This window comes from Plecotus auritus (genome assembly GCF_963455305.1).
Source record: "Plecotus auritus genome assembly, chromosome: 1".
Classification (NCBI taxonomy): Eukaryota; Metazoa; Chordata; class Mammalia; order Chiroptera; family Vespertilionidae; genus Plecotus; species Plecotus auritus.
Window position 1 is genome coordinate 12,161,000 of NC_137770.1, and position 17,702 is coordinate 12,178,701.

Sequence of the window (17,702 nt, forward strand, 5' to 3'; positions counted from 1 at the left end):
AGCTGAGCCTCATCTGGGCACCTCCAAAACCCAAACAAAGAAGAGGAATCTGAAAATCTTTCCGTAGCTCCTGCTGGGTGGCCTTAGGCAGTGGCTGACTTTGCACCTCCTTGGAGATCCAAGAGCCAGGGTATCCAGGGGTCAGAGTAGGACCATCCAGATTACAACTCCTCAGATCCATAAGGGACACACTCAGGGGGCAGACTCAGTGAGCACCAAAGCCCCACTGAAGCAAGTCTTGCCTCATAAGGGTGTCTCCAACACAGAAGTTCTCCCATCGTAGACACAGCTGATCCTCACAGCCAATTGGCCTGGAGGTCAATTCCTCCCAGTGATACCAACAACAATCAAGACTTAACTACAACAAGACTGTGCACACAGCCCACAAAGGGGTGCACCAAGAGTGTCCACCTCAGGTAATTGGGGAGGCTGAGCCACTGGGCCCTATAGGACACCTCGCACACAAAGCCACTCTATCAACTTAGGAAAGCAGCCTAAATGTGGAGACAAAGAAACAGGTCACAAATGAAAGAAATGGAGGAAAGCAAATGACTGGATATAGAGTTCAAAACCACGGTTATAAAGTTTTTCAATAATTTTCTAGAAAAGGCCGATAAATTTAGTGAGACCCTCGGGATATGAAAAAGGACCAACTAGAAATTAAGCATACACTGACTGAAATAAAAAAATAACATACAGAGATCCAACAGCAGACTAGAGGATCGCAAGAATCAAGTCAAAGATTTGAAATACAAAGAAGCAAAAAACACTCAACTGGAAAAGCAAAAAGAAAAAAGAATCCAAAAAATATGAAGATAGTGTAAGGAGCCTCTGGGACAACTTCAAGTGTACCAACATCAGAATTATGGGGGTGCCAGAAGAAGAGAGAGAGCAAGATACTGAAAACCTATTTGAAGAAATAATAACTGAAAACTTCCCCCACCTCGTGAAAGAAATAGACTTATAAGTCCAGGAAGCACAGAGAACCCCAAACAAAAGGAATCCAAAGAGGACCACACCAAGACACATCATAATTAAAATGCCAAGAGCAAAAGACAAAGAGAGAATATTAAAAGCAGCAAGAGAAAAACAGTTAGTTACCTACAAGGGAGTACCCATACGACTGTCAGCTGATTTCTAAACAGAAACTATGCAGGCCAGAAGGGAGGGCAAGAAATATTCAAAGTGATGAATAGCAAGAACCTACAACCAAGATTACTCTGATGAACAGAATAATCTGGTGAATATAATAGAATCAGGAGTATAGAAAGGGAGTGGACTGACAATCCTTGAGGGGAAAGGGGTGTGGGGGGTGCAGGAAGAGACTGGACAAAAATCATACACCTATGGATGAGGACAGTGAGGGGGGGAAGGGCATGGGGTGGGGTGGGAACCAGGTGGAGGGGAGATATGGGGGGAAAAAGAGGAACAACTGTAATAATCTGAACAATAAAGATTTTTAAAAAATTAAAAAAAATAAAAAATCGTTCTTCTCCGGTGAGTAAAAAGCAAACATCCTGTGCCAGTTATTGAAAATTTGTGAAAACTGTACTGATCTGTGAAGTTCAAGAGTTTGGGAAGCCATAGACCAGCTGATCTGTTCAACTGGGAAGACGTCTTAGGGATCAATGAGCTCAACCCTCTCATTTTCAAGATGAGAAAAGGTGGAGGATCTGGGTAGTTCATTCTGTTTCTATTCTCAATGCTGCCTCCTAGGTGCCTTCTCATTCCAGGCATCTACTAGTAAGAACTCTTTATCTACCTATCTGTGCACACTAAGGTATGACATTCTGGGCAGGTCAAAATGTTAAGAGGCTTTGCCTGGCCCGCATGGCTCAGTGGTTGACTGGCAGTGGGTGGAACTCGAGGGCAGCTTTCTCTCAGAGGTGCTTGCAGGGACTACCAAGGGACACTGAGACCCGGGGGCCTCTTAGGGCAGGACTGACGGGAAGCCAATGCTGTTTGCTCTGACCTGAGACTCCACCCCATCCAAGCTGTGGGCAGAGGCTTTTGCATATGAATGGCGTGGTCCTTTGAAATCTAAACTTAACTAACAAACTGCTGCGGACTCGATCCCCAGTTGGGGCCATGCAGGAAGCAGCCAATCAAAGATTCTCTCTCATCTTTGATGCTTCTCTCTCTCTCCCTCTCCCCTTCTCTGAAATCAATAAAAAAATATTTTTAAAAATGTTAAGAAGCTTCACTCCCGACACAGTTCTAGGGAAATGCTTGGTTCCACTGAGCTGAGTTAATCTGGGTAAGTCACTGACTTTGACCCGCCCACACCTTCACATGACAGTCAAAGGCTATGAAGTGCATCTGTCAAGTGACTAAGAAGTGCTTACTGGCCTAAAGGAAAAGATGTTGACTGTGTTGGTAACTAAGGGTTCTTCCCCAAGACGCAGCAACAGGACATGTGATTTGTAACCCTGGGGCTGGACTCCAACGTCGCATTCTCGGTTTCACTCTTTTATGAAAAAAAAAATCTTTATTGGTTTCATAGAGGAAGGGAGAGGGAGAGAGAGATAGAAACATCAATGATGAGAGAGAATCATTGATTGGCTGCCTCCTGCACACCCCCTACTGGGGATCAAGCCCACAACCTTGGCCGAAATCGAACCATGGACCCTTCAGTCTATAGGCCGGCTGATGCTCTATCCACTGAGCCAAACTGGCTAGGGCCTTGGTTTCACTTTTGCTGCTGGAGATACACCATGTTAAAATGCCTTGTCCCCCAAGGGTCAAGGAACTTGGGGAATGCAAAGATTAATTAGGCATGCCTGTCTTTATTTCACCCAGTCTTGATCCAGAAGCAAATGAAGGCAGCTTTTGAGTTAAAAGGGAGAATGATAATGAAGTTATCTAAATACTAGAGGCCTGGTGCATGAAATTCGTGCATGGGTGGTATATGTCCCCCAGCCTGCACCCTTTCCAATCTGGGACCCCTCTCACAATACAGGACTGCTGGCTCCCAACCCCTCGCCTGCATGCCTGCCTGATTGCCCCTAACCGCTTCTGCCAGCCAGCCTGATCACCCCCTAACCACTCCCCTGCCAGCTTGATCAATGCCTAACTGCTCCCCTGCTGGCCCAATTGCCCCTAACTGCCCTTCCCTGTCGGCCTGGTCGCACCAAACTGCCCTCCCCTGCAGGCCTGGTCATCCCTAACTGCCCTCCCCTGCAGGCCTGGTCATCCCTAACTGCCCTCCCCTGAAGGCCTGGTCATCCCTAAATGTCCTCCCCTGAAGGCCTGGTCGCCCCCAACTGCCCTCCTCTGCGGCCATTTTGTGGCGGCCATCTTTGACCACATGGGGTGGCCATCTTATGTGTTGGAGTCAATTTGCATATTACTCTTTTATAAGATAGGATGGAAGTCATGTTCTGATCCTAAACCCAACTTTTTATTTAAAATGTCTATAGAAAATATTCAACTAAATTTTTTATACTTCTTAGCTCTTTAGTACAAAAATAACTTTATTGAAATATAATTCATATAACATAAAATTCACTCTTTTGAAGTGCAGTTGCGTGGTTTTTAGTATATTCATAGTTGAGCACCCATCACCTCTATGTAATTTTAGGAAATTTTCATCACCACCACCACCCCCCCCCCCCAAAAAAAAAAGAAAAAGAAAAAGAAAAAGAAACTCTATCTGTTAGCAGTCATTCTGTCTCAGTCTCTGGCAACCACTAATCCACTTTCTTATGAATTTGCCTAATGGACATTTCACATAAATGGAATGATACAAATATGACCTTTGTAATAACTCCTTTCACTTGTCATAATGTTTTCAAGATTCATCCATGTTGAGTAAAACACTTTTTAAAAATATAAATAAATTGAGAGAATGAGAAGACACGTCACAGACTAGGAAAAAATACTTGTAAAAGACAGAGCTGATAAAAAATTATTATCCAAAATATACAGAGAACCCTTAAAACTAAAAAATAATAAAGTACAGGGCACATACATACGTTGTGGGTTTGATCCCCAGCCCAGGAGCATAGGGGAGGCAACCGATCAAATGTTTCTCTCTCACATCGATTCACATCGATGTGTTTCTCTCTCTCTCTCTCGTAAATCAATAAAAACATATCCTCAGGTGAGGATTAAATTTTTTTTTAAATGGGCAAAAGACCTGAACAGACACCGCATTCAAGAAGATACAGAGATAGCAAGTAAGCATATGAGACGATGTCCATTATCGTATGCCATTAGGTAATGGCAAATTAAAACAGCAGTGAGACCACTACACACCTATTAGAATGGCCAAAATCCCAAACACTGATGACACCAAATGCTGGTAAAGATGTAGAATAAGAACTCTCATTCATTCTTGGAGAGAATGCAAAATGGTATAGGTATAACCACTTTGGAAGATAGTTTGGCACTTTCTTACAAAACTAAACATACTCTTACCATAAGATACAGCAACTATGCTCCTTGGTATTAACCCAAGTGAGTTGAAAACTATGTCCATACAGAATCTGTACATGGATGTTTATAGCAGCTTTGTTCATAATTGCCAAAACTTGGAAACTTGAAGATGTCCTTCAGTAGGTGGTTGGATAAATAAACGGCAGTACGTCCAGACAATGGAATATTACTCAGGGCAAAAAAGATATGAACTATCAAGTCATGAAAAGACATGGGAGAAACATAAATGCATATTACTAATGAAAGAAGGCAACCTGAAAAGGCTGCACACTGTAGGATTCCAACTGCAGTTACATGACTTCCTGGAAAAGGCAAAACTATGGAGACAGTAAAAGGTTAGTGGTTGCCAGGGGCTGGGTGGGGAAGACGGGATGAATAGGTGGAGTACGGAGGATTTGGGGGCAATGAGACTACTCGGTTTGATACTTAATGATGGATACATGTCATTATACATTGGTCCAAACCCATAGAATGTACAACACCAAGAGTGAACCCTGTAAACTATGGACTTTGCGTGATGATGATGTGTCAATGTAAGCTCATCGGTTATAATAAATGCACCACTCTAGTGCAAGATGTTGAGGCTGTGTGCATGTGGGCTGCATTGCGGGGGGCGGGGGGTGGTAATATGGGAAATCTCTGTACTTTCTGCTCAATTTTGCTGTGAACCTAACACTGCTCTAGAAAATATAGTCTATTAGCCCTAACTGGTTTGGCTCAGTGGATAGAGCATCGGTCTGCAGACTGAAGGGTCCCGGGTTCGATTCCAGTCAAGGGCATGTACCTTGGTTGCAGGCACGTACCCAGTAGGGGGTGTGCTGGAGGCAGCTGATCGATGTTTCTCTCTCATCGATGTTTCTAACTCTCTATCGCTCTCCCTTCCACTCTGTAAAAAAATAAATAAAATATATTTTTTAAAAAAGAAAATATAGTCTATTAAAAAAAAGTAAATAGCCTGGCCACAATGGCTCAGTGGTTCAGTGTTGACCTATGAACCCAGAGGTCATAGTTCGATTCCCCATCAGGGTACATGCCCAGGTTGCAGGCTTAATCCCCAGTAGGGGGCATGCAAGAGGCAGGCAATCAATGATTCTCATCATTTATGTTTCTATCTCTCTCTCCCTCTCCCTTCCCACACACACACACACACACACACACACACATACGTAAACAGACTTGGATAGGTAGCTCAGTTGGTTAGAGCATCATCCCAATACACCAAAGTTGCGGGCTCGATCCCCAGTGTGGGATGTGCAGAAGGCAGCTGATCAATGATTCTCTCTCATCACTGATGTTTGTATCTCTCTCCCTCTCTGAAATAAATAAAAATATATATTTTTAAAAAAGAATCAATCAATGAATGCATAGATAAATGGAACAACAAATTGATGTTTCTCTCTCTCTCCAATAGATCTATGGCCAATAGACCTATGAAAAGATGCTCAACATCATTAATCATCAGAGAAATACAAATTAAAACCAAAATGAGATATCACCTCACACCTGTCAGAATGGCTATCATCAATAAATCAATAAACAACAAGTGCTGGTGAGGATGTGGAGAAGAGGGAAGCCTTGTGCACTATTGGTGGGAATGCAGACTGGTGCAGCCACTGTGGAAAGCAGTATGGAGTTTCCTCAACAAATTAAAAATGGAACTGCCTTATGATCCAGCAATTCCACTTCTGGGAACTTATCGGAAGAAATCTGAAACACTAATTCAGAAGAATATATGCACCCTTATGTTCATTGCAGCCTTACTTACAATAGTCAAGATTTGGCGGCAGCCCAAGTGCCCATCAGTAGATGAGTGGATAAAGCAGCTATGGTATATCTACACAATGGAATACTACTCAGCTGTAATAAAGAAGGAAGTCTTATCTTTTTTGACAGCATGGATGGACCTGGAGAGCATTATGCTAAGGGAAATAAGCCAGTCAGAGGAAGACAAATACCATATGATTTCACTAATATGTGGAATCTATAGAATGATATAAATGAACAAACAAAACAGAAACAGACTCATAGCTGCCAGAGGGGAGGGGATAAATGGCTGGTGAAAAAGGTGAAAGGATTAAGAAAAAATAAAAATAAAAACCACACACACACAAAACAACACTCCAAAAAACAAATAAACCTCATAGACAGACAACAATATGGTCATTACCAGAGGGAAATAGGGGAGGCAGAAGAGGGTAAGAGGGGGAGTAATGTTAAAGGAAAGAGACATGACTTGGGGTGGTGAACACAATATAACATACAAATAATATATTAAACCTACATAATTTTATTAACCAATGTAACCCCAATAAATTCAATTAAAAATACTTTGAAACATTGTTCATTGTTCAGAAGCCATAAAAAACAATGGATGTGTGTTGGCGGTGGGAACAGCACCAGGTGTCAGACCAGTGTGGTCAGACTGGACCTGGGTTTAGCACCTGGGTACTTGGGTTCTGGCTAGGAAAGAATTCAGAGCCAAGCCTTAAACTGTAAGAGAATAAACATTTATTTGTAAAATCACAGAGGTAGAAGAAGTAATTTGTAGAACAAGTGGGTTTAGGAAAGAATTATGGAGGTAAAGGAAGGACCCTTGGAGCTTGGAAGTGAGGAAGGTAAAGTGCCTGGTAGCTGGGAAGGGGATGAGAAGGGAAGGGAGAAGGATAAGGGAAGGAGGAAGAGGGAAGGGAAGTGGGAGGCGGGGGGAAGGTGAAAGGGAAGAGGAAGGGAAAGGACCGGAAGAGCGCACTGGATCTTCTATCCTAAGGGTTTTAAGGATGGAGATTTTCGGTGAGGTCCTAGGGCAGTGGTCGGCAAACTCCTTAGTCAACAGAGCCAAATATCAACAGAACAACGATTGAAATTTCTTTTGAGAGCCAAATTTTTTAAACTTAAACTTCTTCTAATGCCACTTCTTCAAAATAGACTCGCCCAGGCCATGGTATTTTGTGGAAGAGCCACACTCAAGGGGCCAAAGAGCCGCATGTGGCTCACAAGCCCCAGTTTGCCGACCACGGTCCTAGGGGAAGATGTTAATAGAATATCCAGCAGTTTTTCAGATGTGTCCTTTCAGGGTCAGCGTCTTCACTGGTTGATTGGCCAGCACCAGGGCAGGGGGTCATTATCCAATGCAGCTGGTCCTGAGGTCAGCTGTGGCTGATTCTGTTGCTTTTCTGGGCCTGGAGCTGAAATACAACAGAGGCCTAAATGTTACCTCTAGGGAGGAAAGGTCACCCTGGGGACAAGGTCCCACCTTACAATTGTCCCTTGCTAGGCACCTGGGACTTTCCACCTTGATGCCTTTGGGTACCTGGCCCACTGTCCTTGCTTTGCTCATGTCTGTCTACCTGCCTACCCCATTAATAATCAGTTGATGTAAAAAATTAATAGTAAGCTTCTAATCTTGTTTCAAGATGCACTGTATTCCATGAAAGGAATTTCCTCCTGAAAACTTTTAAATGAACAAGCCACAGATTGCAGTGAAATAAAAAGGGATGCTGATCATTTAAAAACAAAACAGTGACTTTGAGGAATCGTGAACAAACAGTGTATAAAGTGAGATAGTAAAGCAAGGGAAAGGCGAGAGTGTGATGGGGGTGTGTGCTCTCTTGTGCTCTCTGAGGAGAGTCATGTGGCCAGGAGCCAGCTGCGTGACTGCAAGGGGGAGGGCATTCCAGGAAGAGGAAACTGCATGTGCCAAGGCCAGGATGCCGTTGGCTGGAGTGGAGTGAGTCATGTGGAGGAAATGAGGTGATGGGATGGGCATTGGCAGGAGTCAGGTGACATAAGCTGGGTAGAATTTTATTCTGGGAAGAATGGAATGCTTTTTGAGCTGGAAGCCATCGTGAAAAGTTTGGGAAATAGATAGTGGTGATGAGTCCAGGAACAATTAACATAACAATGAAGGAATTTGTGGTCTCTATCCTGGAGCTCAGGCCCATTAGGTTGTGCTCCAAGGGGTCCAGAAAAAGGGTAGTTACAAGTTACCCAGACATTTCAAGGGTATGTTATCATAGATGCAAAAAGACAGATAGGCTCAGTGAAGGGAAAGGTTGACCTTGTCAGTGAAGATACTGGCCTAGGATGTAATTGCCCACCATCACTGCGTTTAGTTCAAGTGTAATTTCAGACCATCCTTTGTGGTTTTTTAGGTCTCTGAGTTTGCAAGACCGCCATGCAGGCCTCCCCTGAGCTTGTCAGGTCAGCATGTGGCCCCTCTCGTCCACACTGTGGAGACATCCTTTCACACACGACAAAGAATTACCAGGCCCCAACTGTCAGGATTGCTGAGGTTGAGAAACCTTACCTATTTTTTCCCACACTCTTCCCAAGTACTGTTGCTGTCTAATTTTTAGAAATATAAAATAATATTTTATTTTTTTAAATCTTTATTGTTGAAAGTATTACATATATCTCCTTTTTCCCCCATTGACCTCTCCCTGCCGGCCCCCGCCTCCGACCCCAGGCCTTCACCACCCTATTGTCTGTGTCCATGGGTTATGCATATATGCATACACATTCATTGGTTGATCTCTTCCCACCTGCACACCCTTCTCTGCCTTCCCTCTGAGAGCCTTGGGGACAGGTTCAGGGAGTTTGCGTGTGATGAACTGCAAGTTGCCTATTGCTGTCCTGGTTGCAAGCCTCATGGGGTCCCTTAGAGTTTAGGAGATGCATGCCTTTGGGGAAGGAGAGGGGGAGGGGGAAGTTCGGGCATGCTCCAGGGAGAGCATACCCTGGAACCTTAATTTTAAGGGGTTTCAAAGGCTAGGCATTTAGGGTAGGTCTTAGGGGAGGATCTCAATAGAATATTTGTCAGCTTTACGCTGATATACTATAATGAGATTTATTCTCATAAGTTCATCTGTCCTTGGGCGTGGCTGGCAAATGGCATTAATTGGATTTCTTCTGTCTGTCTCCCTGAGTAGGGCAATTTAAGCTATTTACCCTTTGGTTAGGGAGAAGTGCAAACCATTTACTCTTTTTTTTTTTTTTTCTTTTTTTTTTAATTCTCACCTGAGGATATGTTTCTATTGATTTGAGAGAGAGAGAGAGAGAGAGAGAGAGAGGGAGGGAGAGAGAGAGAGAGAAAGGTCAATATGAGAGACAAACATTGCTCGGTTACCTCCCTTACACACCCCAGACTGGGGATCCCACCTGCAACCTGGGTATGTGCCCCAACCAGGAATGGAACCTTCCGGGTGCACCGGAAGATATTCCAACGAACTGAGCCCACCCGACATGGCCAAACCATTTACTCTTTAAGCGTCCTTGGTTTAGGGAAGATAGGATTTACTAAATAGCTGCAAACTGATGTTTAACTATTTCCCTCTTCCGCTTGTCCTGGAATTACTAGCTTGTCTCTTTAGGATTGTTGTAGAGATCAAACGAATTAGTACATGAAATGAAACAACTAAGAACAGGCTCCAGTCAAGTGTCAGCTATTGACTGAGTGCACGGTAAGTGTTGGGTACTAGCCTAAGCCCCGAGGGTCCTTAGTCAATTGTCTTCACCACAAGAAAACTGGACTTGTTTTTAAACAAGTACTGCAATTGAAGTATAGCAGATTAGATGTAAAGATCTAGTAGGCTTTTTTAAGCGATTCACGAATGGAGAAACATCCCATCCAGCACCTAGAAGGGCTCTGCGGAGTTGTACAAAATGGGAGGTTTTTACAGGAAGCAGGTTGGGGCAAGGGCACTATAGTGAAAGAAAACAAAGGATTAATGTTGGGCCAGAGCATCTTTTCTTTGTGGGAAGAGAAGAGGAATGGGTTAAAATGCTCTGCGTGCTAGTTTAGATCCTTTGAAGGACATTTCTGGAATCACTAAGCCTCTGGTTCCCCCAAATCCCTGGACTTTAGATCCTAGCAACCTAGCTTATCTGGCACTCACTTCCACTGTCTCCTGGGCTTCTGGGTACTTAAGCCCGGTGCATGCTGGGACTTGTAGTCCCGTCCCTCTAGCTCACCAGCCTTGTCCCCACCTCCCATTGGCTTTTCCTGAAGCCCCGCCCCGAAGTTTCACCTATCAGCGTGGCGCAGTCGGCCCTTAAGTGGGATACGGAGGTCACAGCACTGCAATCACTGCAAGGCGAACACCAGGAGGTTGCTCTTCTGAGACTGCGCGCCACTAGCGGTTCCCACGGTCCTGCTGCGGCTGCCGCCGCTGCGGTCTGCCGCCACAGGTAACTTCCGGGGCCAGGGCCGCGCGTCTGCCGAGGCTCTTGGCCTCACGGCTGGGATTCTCAGCCCCCACGTCCCCCGGCCCTTTCAGAGTAATCTATTCTCACCCTGCGAAGGAGAATTTCTGGCAACGACGAATCCCTGGGGAAAACCCCGCGAGCTCTGAGCCCGCCATCCTGTGGGGGTGGGGTGGGCGTGGTGGGCTCTCTGTTGCGCGTGCTCTGCCTGGAAGCCCAGGCGTCACCTCCAAGAGCCGGGAGCGACCGGCTCGGAAAGAGGAGAGAGCATTTGCTGAGGTTCCACAGCCCGCGAAGGCAGGGCAGGGTCTGGGGCTCGGTTGCGACCTGGACAATCTAGGGACAGTTCAAGCTGTTGGTGCTGTTAATGTGGAGGATCGCACCCTTTCCCAGCCCGTTCTCTGTAGCCTAAGGGGGAGGGCAGTCGAGGACCACTAACTCACATGCCCAGAGCTTACAGAAACATTCCTTCTGAGGAGTCCGGGAAGCGCTGGTTCCCTGAGGCCTGACCTGGTGGGAACTGCAGGGAGATTCACATCGACCACGGAAAGGAAAGTTAGCTGGACTTGGTCCCTGCCCCTCACAGAACTGAGGTTACACCTCCTACACGGGTTCCATGGTGAGAACTGTAGAATCGGGGGGCCGGAAGGAGGAACTTTGTGTCAGGTATTTCTTTTTATGGGCGGAAAGAAATGCCCAAGATTTGAGACGTTCCCTGTGGTATGTAGTGAGTGGGGTAGCCCAACTTTCTTTACTGTAAGGCTGCAGTAGTGAGCAAACGTGTTAAACGAAGCCTTACCAAGCTTTTCGCGAGCTGGGATCATTCAGTAAAGGGGACCTTTCCAGTGTTACAGGGGCAGCATCAACCCTATGGGAAGCGGTAGAGCTTTGCTGAGAAGGGGTGCTTGAGTGGAGTTTGAGGAATGGGCAGGAGCTGGTGGGATGGAGGAGACTTTCACCTGGAAAACAGCATGGGGAAGGCATGGGAAGAGCACTGGTTGGGAGGTGGAATGCTGGAGCCTGATGGAAGGGGGGGGGGTTCATGTGGGCGGGGGGTTTCATGTGGGCGGGGGGTTTCCTGTGGGCGGGTTTCTTGAGCCCCGAGAAGAGAGAAGTACATTTAGCAGGGCCTCCTGCGCAGCTCTGAGAGGTTTAGATTTTGTCCTGAAAGCTGAATTCATTAGATGCGTATCTTAGATACCCTGTAGTGTAGAAAAGCATTGGACAGTGAGCTACCACCCTAGGGAGCGCATGGCAGTAATTCCCGGGAGAATTGCTGAGGGTGTAAAGAGTGCCAGTGGGAAGGGAGGGGAGAGGAGTTGTGAATTGCTATGGAGATGGAATACACCATACCCAGTACTGTTCAGTAAGAATACATTGAAGAGGACTCTGTTCCTTGAATTTTCCAACCTATGACTATCTGTTAAGGAAAATGTCCAGCATTTTTTTAAACTGCAGATGTTGCTTTGTAGATGGTAATCGAATCCCAGTTTATGGTGGGGAAATTGTCACATGTATCAAAGGTGTTGAAATCGGAATGATTAAACATATTGGACTCTTGTAACCCAGTAAATGCAAATTAAACCCATACTTAGATCACTTTATATCCATCGGATTAGAAATAATAAAGTTTGAAGAGGAGCAAAATGGGAGACGCTGAAGAGGGTGCTTTTCGGCAGGCAGGACCCTCCATTGCCCCAATTTCGTTCAGCTTCATTCGCACGACTGCCCGGAGATGCCTGGCAGACCCGGGAGATGGCCAGGGTGCGGCTCCCAAAGAGAAGGGTTTCTTGAAGATTGTGGAAGGAAGGAAACTGCAGAGTGTTAATCCCTCAGAAGCCCCCAAGGAACTCGTCATCCCTTTGATTCAAAACGGCCCTGGAAGGCTGCCACCAACCCAGGCTCCTGGCCCATCTGCTGAGGCCATGGTGGATGGGGTGCTGTCCCAGGCTGTGAAGGAGCTCACTGAGGAATCCAAGAAGTCTCTGGATGAGAAAGAGAATGAGGGTGTTGACCCCATACTCCCCATCTCCATGATCCAGAACAGATGCATCCCCAATGAGGAAGGGGCAGACAGGAAACCCTGGGCCAAGACAGTACCCAAAGAGGTGGATTATGAGGCAGTCCCTGTGGAGGCCGGTGGGCTGGCCATATTGCAGGGCCTGGGCTGGAAACCTGGCCAGGGCATCGGCCGCACCTTCAGTGAAGTGGTGAAGCTCCGTGTCAACACACCGAGGCCTAAAAGGTTAGGTCTAGGCACCAACCAGATTGAGCTCCAGGCCCTGGCCCCCACCAGCCCCTCCGCCTGCTGCGGCCGGATGCGGGACACGAGAAAGATAAGGAAGACCGGCCTCAAGGACTGGCACCTGGAGGAGCTGTGGCGGTTCTTTCTGGCCCTCAGCGAGGCCTCTATGGTAAGGTGGAAGGCCTCGATCCTGACAATGTTCGGGCCATGGTTCGTTTGTCCGTGGGGAACTGCATCACTGTGAATGAGTACTTTTTAAGGACTGTTTCCCAGCAGGAATTTGACAAGAACTCCTTGGATCTCAGCCAGGTGAGCAAAACTTCTCCAGGGGGAACAGCCTTGTCCCGGGAGGCCTTCCAGGATCAAGACCTCCCCACCCAGCGGGCAGCAGAAGAGAGGAAGAGGAACACCTTCCAGGCCGACAAGAGGAGCTTACATCCAAGAGGGAGAAAGCAGCTTCCAGGAGGCAGCACTGGTTGCTCAGGGACCTGCGTGTGCGGTTCGTGGACAAACTGCACAAGTATTATAACACCAAGATGACAATTGAAGATGTTTTCAGTCCAGATACTTGTATGTGTCAGACAGATGAAGGCCAGGTCCTGGAAGGCGTCAGGGAAGACATGCTGGAGACCCTTGTCCCCAAGGTCCAGGGCAGCCGAGTGATGGTGGTGCTGGGGCCACAGGCTGGAAGGGTGGGCCACCTGCTGGGCTGGGACAGAGAGCAGAGCCAGGCCGTGGTTCACCTGCGGAGAGAGAATCAGCTCGTGGAGCTTCGCTATGATGCTGTCTGCGAGTACATGGGTCCCCGGGACTCAGACGAAGACTGACCCATGGATTCGCTCCATTCCCCAGGCAGTTACCAGTTCTGTGCTGTGAAAAGCCTGTCTTTGTGAAGGTGGGGAGGTCATTGTTCCGTCCTGCACTTGCAGGTGCAGCCCTGGACGGTACAAAATGGATAGACCAGAAGGGAGGCTAGAAGCAAATCTAGTATTTACCAGCATTAGTATAAAATAAAAACCATTTAAAAAAATGATAAAGTTTGATATATCAAGAGATGTTAGGTATTTGAAGAAAGGATTCACTGCGAGTGGAAGTGTACCTTCAAACACTAGAGCTACTACAAATGGGTATATCTTAAGATCAGTGTTTCTTCTTTCAGAAAGTAGCCTAGAGAAGCAGACATTTGTGTACAAGAAGAGGAGTATTAGGATGTTTATTGGAATCATTTATAATGGTAAAAAAAATCGAAATAGACTAAATGTCCATTAGTAGGGGACTGTTTATAAAGTAGATATATATGTTTTCTAAAAGTATAATATTTTGATTGGAAAGAAATGCTAGCTTCCTATAGTGGTTACCTTGTGGTGTGGGGAGAATGGGACAGCACATGGGGAAAATTTCATCTTTAATGTTTTATGGGGAAAGAGACTTAACAGATTTACAAAATATTAGCTGTTGATGGCCTTTGATAGGTAATATGTTTTGTTTTATATTTTGTATATTTCTGAGGTTCAGTATCTACCCTTCAATTTCTTGCAACATAAATTGGAACAAATTTTAACTTAATATGTAGCTATAAAAGTCATATGGGGAAAACACTATAAACTACAATGATACCAGGTTTCAAAAATGGAAATTCAAGTGTTAAATAAACAGAGAAAATAAAAATTTGGAAAAACCATTAACCATTGGCCAATCTTACTTTGCTAGATTTCTAAATTTTTCTTACCATTGGTAGACTTAAAAATGAATTTTGCCCTGTTTGGGTGGTTCGGTTGGTCTGAGTGTCTTCCCGTACATCAAAAGGTTGCAGGTTCAATTTCTGGGCAGGGCACATGCTTAGGTTGTGGGTTCAGTCCCTTGCGGGCTGGTATGGGAGGCAACGGATCAGTGTTTTCGCTCTCATATCCATGTTTCTCTCCCTCTCCCTTCCTCTCTCTCTAAAATCAATACAAACATATCCTTAGGTGAGGATTAAAAAATGAATTTTTTACTATTTTGATGTACGATTAGTTGCTTATACCTTTGTAATGTTAAAATATAATTTATATAAAAAAAGGCAAAGTCCATCACTCCATACAAATATAAGAATGAGCAAGTGAGTTAAAGATTATATTTAACTCCTTCATGCGGAAACTTGTAGGTCAGAAAATAGTGAAATGAATGTGCAGATGGAGGCAAAACTGGCTTATTTCTACATTGGGAGAAGTCAGTCGATCCTCCACTTGATAGAATTAATTTGATGTCTTTGGACAAGAATTATCTGTATTGTTGTTACCCAGAGTTTATAGAGTTGTAAGAAAAATTCCAGTAGAATTTTTAGATATTAGATATCCTAGAAGGACATGCTCTGATATAGAATCTAATTTGCGACTGAATCAGAAGTTTTCCCTAAAGGGAAAATAAATTATTAACCTGAACAAAATACTTCTTTAATTTGAGAGTTCAGATGAGATCTAGTTGGATTTTAACCCAAGTCTTTAAACAGGAAATAAAAGGATCTGAGAACTGAATAGTCTCTTCCTAATTCAGTTCTACCATCTCATTTCACAGATGGATAATAAAGGACCAGTTAGGCCCTCAGATCTCCCCTGAGTTAGTAGTTGTAAGTCCTGTGTTAAAGAGAAATTGCATCGGACACTTGTTAAAAACAGCAAGACAGGTTTTTACTATATTTCAGCTGTTTCATTAGGGGAGAGAGACTCTGGTATAGAACTGAGCTTAACTCTGAAGACAGAGAGGACAGCTGGGACTTAAGGGTAAGAGGGTCAGTGGAGGAAAATTGGAACTTGATCAGAGGAACTTGATTAGTTATCAAAGGTGGGAGATTCTCACAGGGTTTTTGCTAAAACGGCTCAGCAGGCCAAGGCTTCGTTGGGAAGAGGGCTTAGAGGAGTTTGACTCAAGTTTGGTCAAGGAGGAGGTCTTGTATTTCTTGCATGTTGTCAGCCGGTACCACTTTCATGATTTCATTGTAAACTTCTGGAGAGCAGAGAGTAGAATCAAAAACCTTCAGGTTGGAAGGCTTTTTTCAGATGTCATTGTTTAACTTGGTTTTGATGGTTTGCCGTTTCTAACCCAGAACCAGTAGCAAATCACATCTGGCAGTGAGAGGATACAGCCAATTGATGGTGGTTAAGGTGTGGGTTTTGGTGTCAGACTTGGGTTTGAACTTGACTCTGCTATATAGATGGTCTTGTGACCGTGGCCTTATTTCTTATATTGTTGGTGATAATTTATCTCAAATGGGTACTCTGCCCCAAACCTTCCAAATGGATCGAACCCCACTAGATGGTAGGCTTCTTGAAGTAAGCAGAATCCTTCAGTTGAATCACTGACCTAGTGTAGCCTGGGAACTGAAGAGGTTCACAGGACCACGTGGGAAGAGCAGAGGTTTCGTCCCTGGAGGCTTGTGAAATCCTTTTGTAAAGGCTTGTGCATTGACCTTAGCTTTGTGTGGATCAGGGTGTCTTTGATTGTCCACGTGTGCCTTAGAATAGCAGGGTGAAGGGCTCTGTGGGTGTCCTCCTGGAGGCAGCACGGAGGCCCGCTCTGTGCTTGGGCTCCAGGTGTGGGGTGTAGTGTCCCCATCTGTGGTTACAGGGCCTCCCAGACATTCACCTAAACAACTTTTAGGACAAGCCAGGTGATGTAGTGGAAAAAGCAGCCTTTGGAGTCAGATCTTTATCACTTACCAGCAGTGCCGCTTGCCAGTAAGTTTCTCTACCTCTGAGCCTCAGTTTTCTCAAACGTCTGAAGGGAGGAATGAGTTTGGCCCCGGCTGCTGTGAGGCTTGTGCGACGTGCCTTGCACATTACATGGCTCAGAGCAGACAGCCACGGTGTCCCGCTCTCCCACCCTGTGCTTGGGGACTGGCTCCTCTTCCCTGGTTAGAGTATCAGTTGTCTGTTCATTTTCCCCCCACAAATGTCTAGCAGACCAAACACATAGCCCCTAACAGTACACCTCGGAGATCTTTCCACTCTTGACACCTTGAGATCTGCCTTAATCTTCTTAAAGGCCTCACGCTACCCCCTTATAAAGGATGTGCCATAATGATTTCACTGGACAGTCCCTGTGGACGCACATTTATGTTTAGCTGTAGGGTGGGCTCCTTCACCTCCTTAAAACCTTCCCCCTTTGAAAACGATACGTCTACTGGGACTCCCTCTCCGGCCTCAGATTTCTCCTGGGCGCTCATCATCACCCGTGTATTTCAGTGGTCTCTTCCCACTAGAATGTCAGCTCCCAGAAGGGTGTTGTTCCTTTGGTTCCCTCTTTGGTGCCAGTGAGCACCTGGTGGGTGCTGGGCCCTGTTTGTGGGATGGATTGGGGGGAGGGGGGAGTGAGAGACTGAAAGCAGCAGTCACAAAGCTAGTTTAGCAGGGATCATTGCACTTTCTTCATGAGTTTTTCACTTTGCTGCAAGATTGTGACTTTGTCAGGAATGTTGCTGATCAGGAGGAAATGGCCGCCTGAGGCGGGCTGCTTTGAGAAGTGTTCACTGCCGAGAGTAATGGAATGATTACAGTACTTGCACTTTTCATCTTCACCCCAGGCCCCTATATGTTTCCCAAAATAGTGTTAGTACATGTGTCTTTCTAAAGTGACATTTTCCAATCAGTGTCATACTGTGAGGCTCTTAACTTGCCGTTATGTTCAAGGAACCACATTCTGTTTATAAGAAAGAAAATGATAGAGGAGACCCATTGCCAAATGTTAACTATCGAAGTATCACTGTGTGTTTATAAGGCCCTTTCCCTCACTGAGAAGTAACTGGCTAGTATATTAGTAGAAGGATGAAAGGAAAACTTGAATT

At 45.4% G+C, this 17,702-nt stretch overlaps 2 protein-coding genes across 3 annotated transcripts in view; both read left to right on the forward strand.

The window, feature by feature from the left end:
* Nucleotides 1-10,467: 10,467 nt before the first annotated feature.
* Nucleotides 10,468-17,702, forward strand: part of LGMN (legumain) — a 36,937-nt gene continuing 29,702 nt past the window's right edge. For both annotated transcript variants that reach the window (XM_080665036.1, XM_080665037.1), the window contains exon 1: nucleotides 10,468-10,623. The gene's annotated coding sequence lies outside the window, so the exon portion shown is untranslated. The remainder of the gene's footprint in view (nucleotides 10,624-17,702) is intronic.
* LOC308246792 (G-patch domain and KOW motifs-containing protein-like) lies at nucleotides 12,285-13,818 on the forward strand (the record flags this gene model as incomplete). Its single annotated transcript, XM_080665149.1, is given in 3 exon segments — nucleotides 12,285-12,936; nucleotides 12,939-13,286; nucleotides 13,289-13,818. Coding segments are annotated over 3 exon segments (1,422 nt in total). The 3' UTR covers nucleotides 13,711-13,818.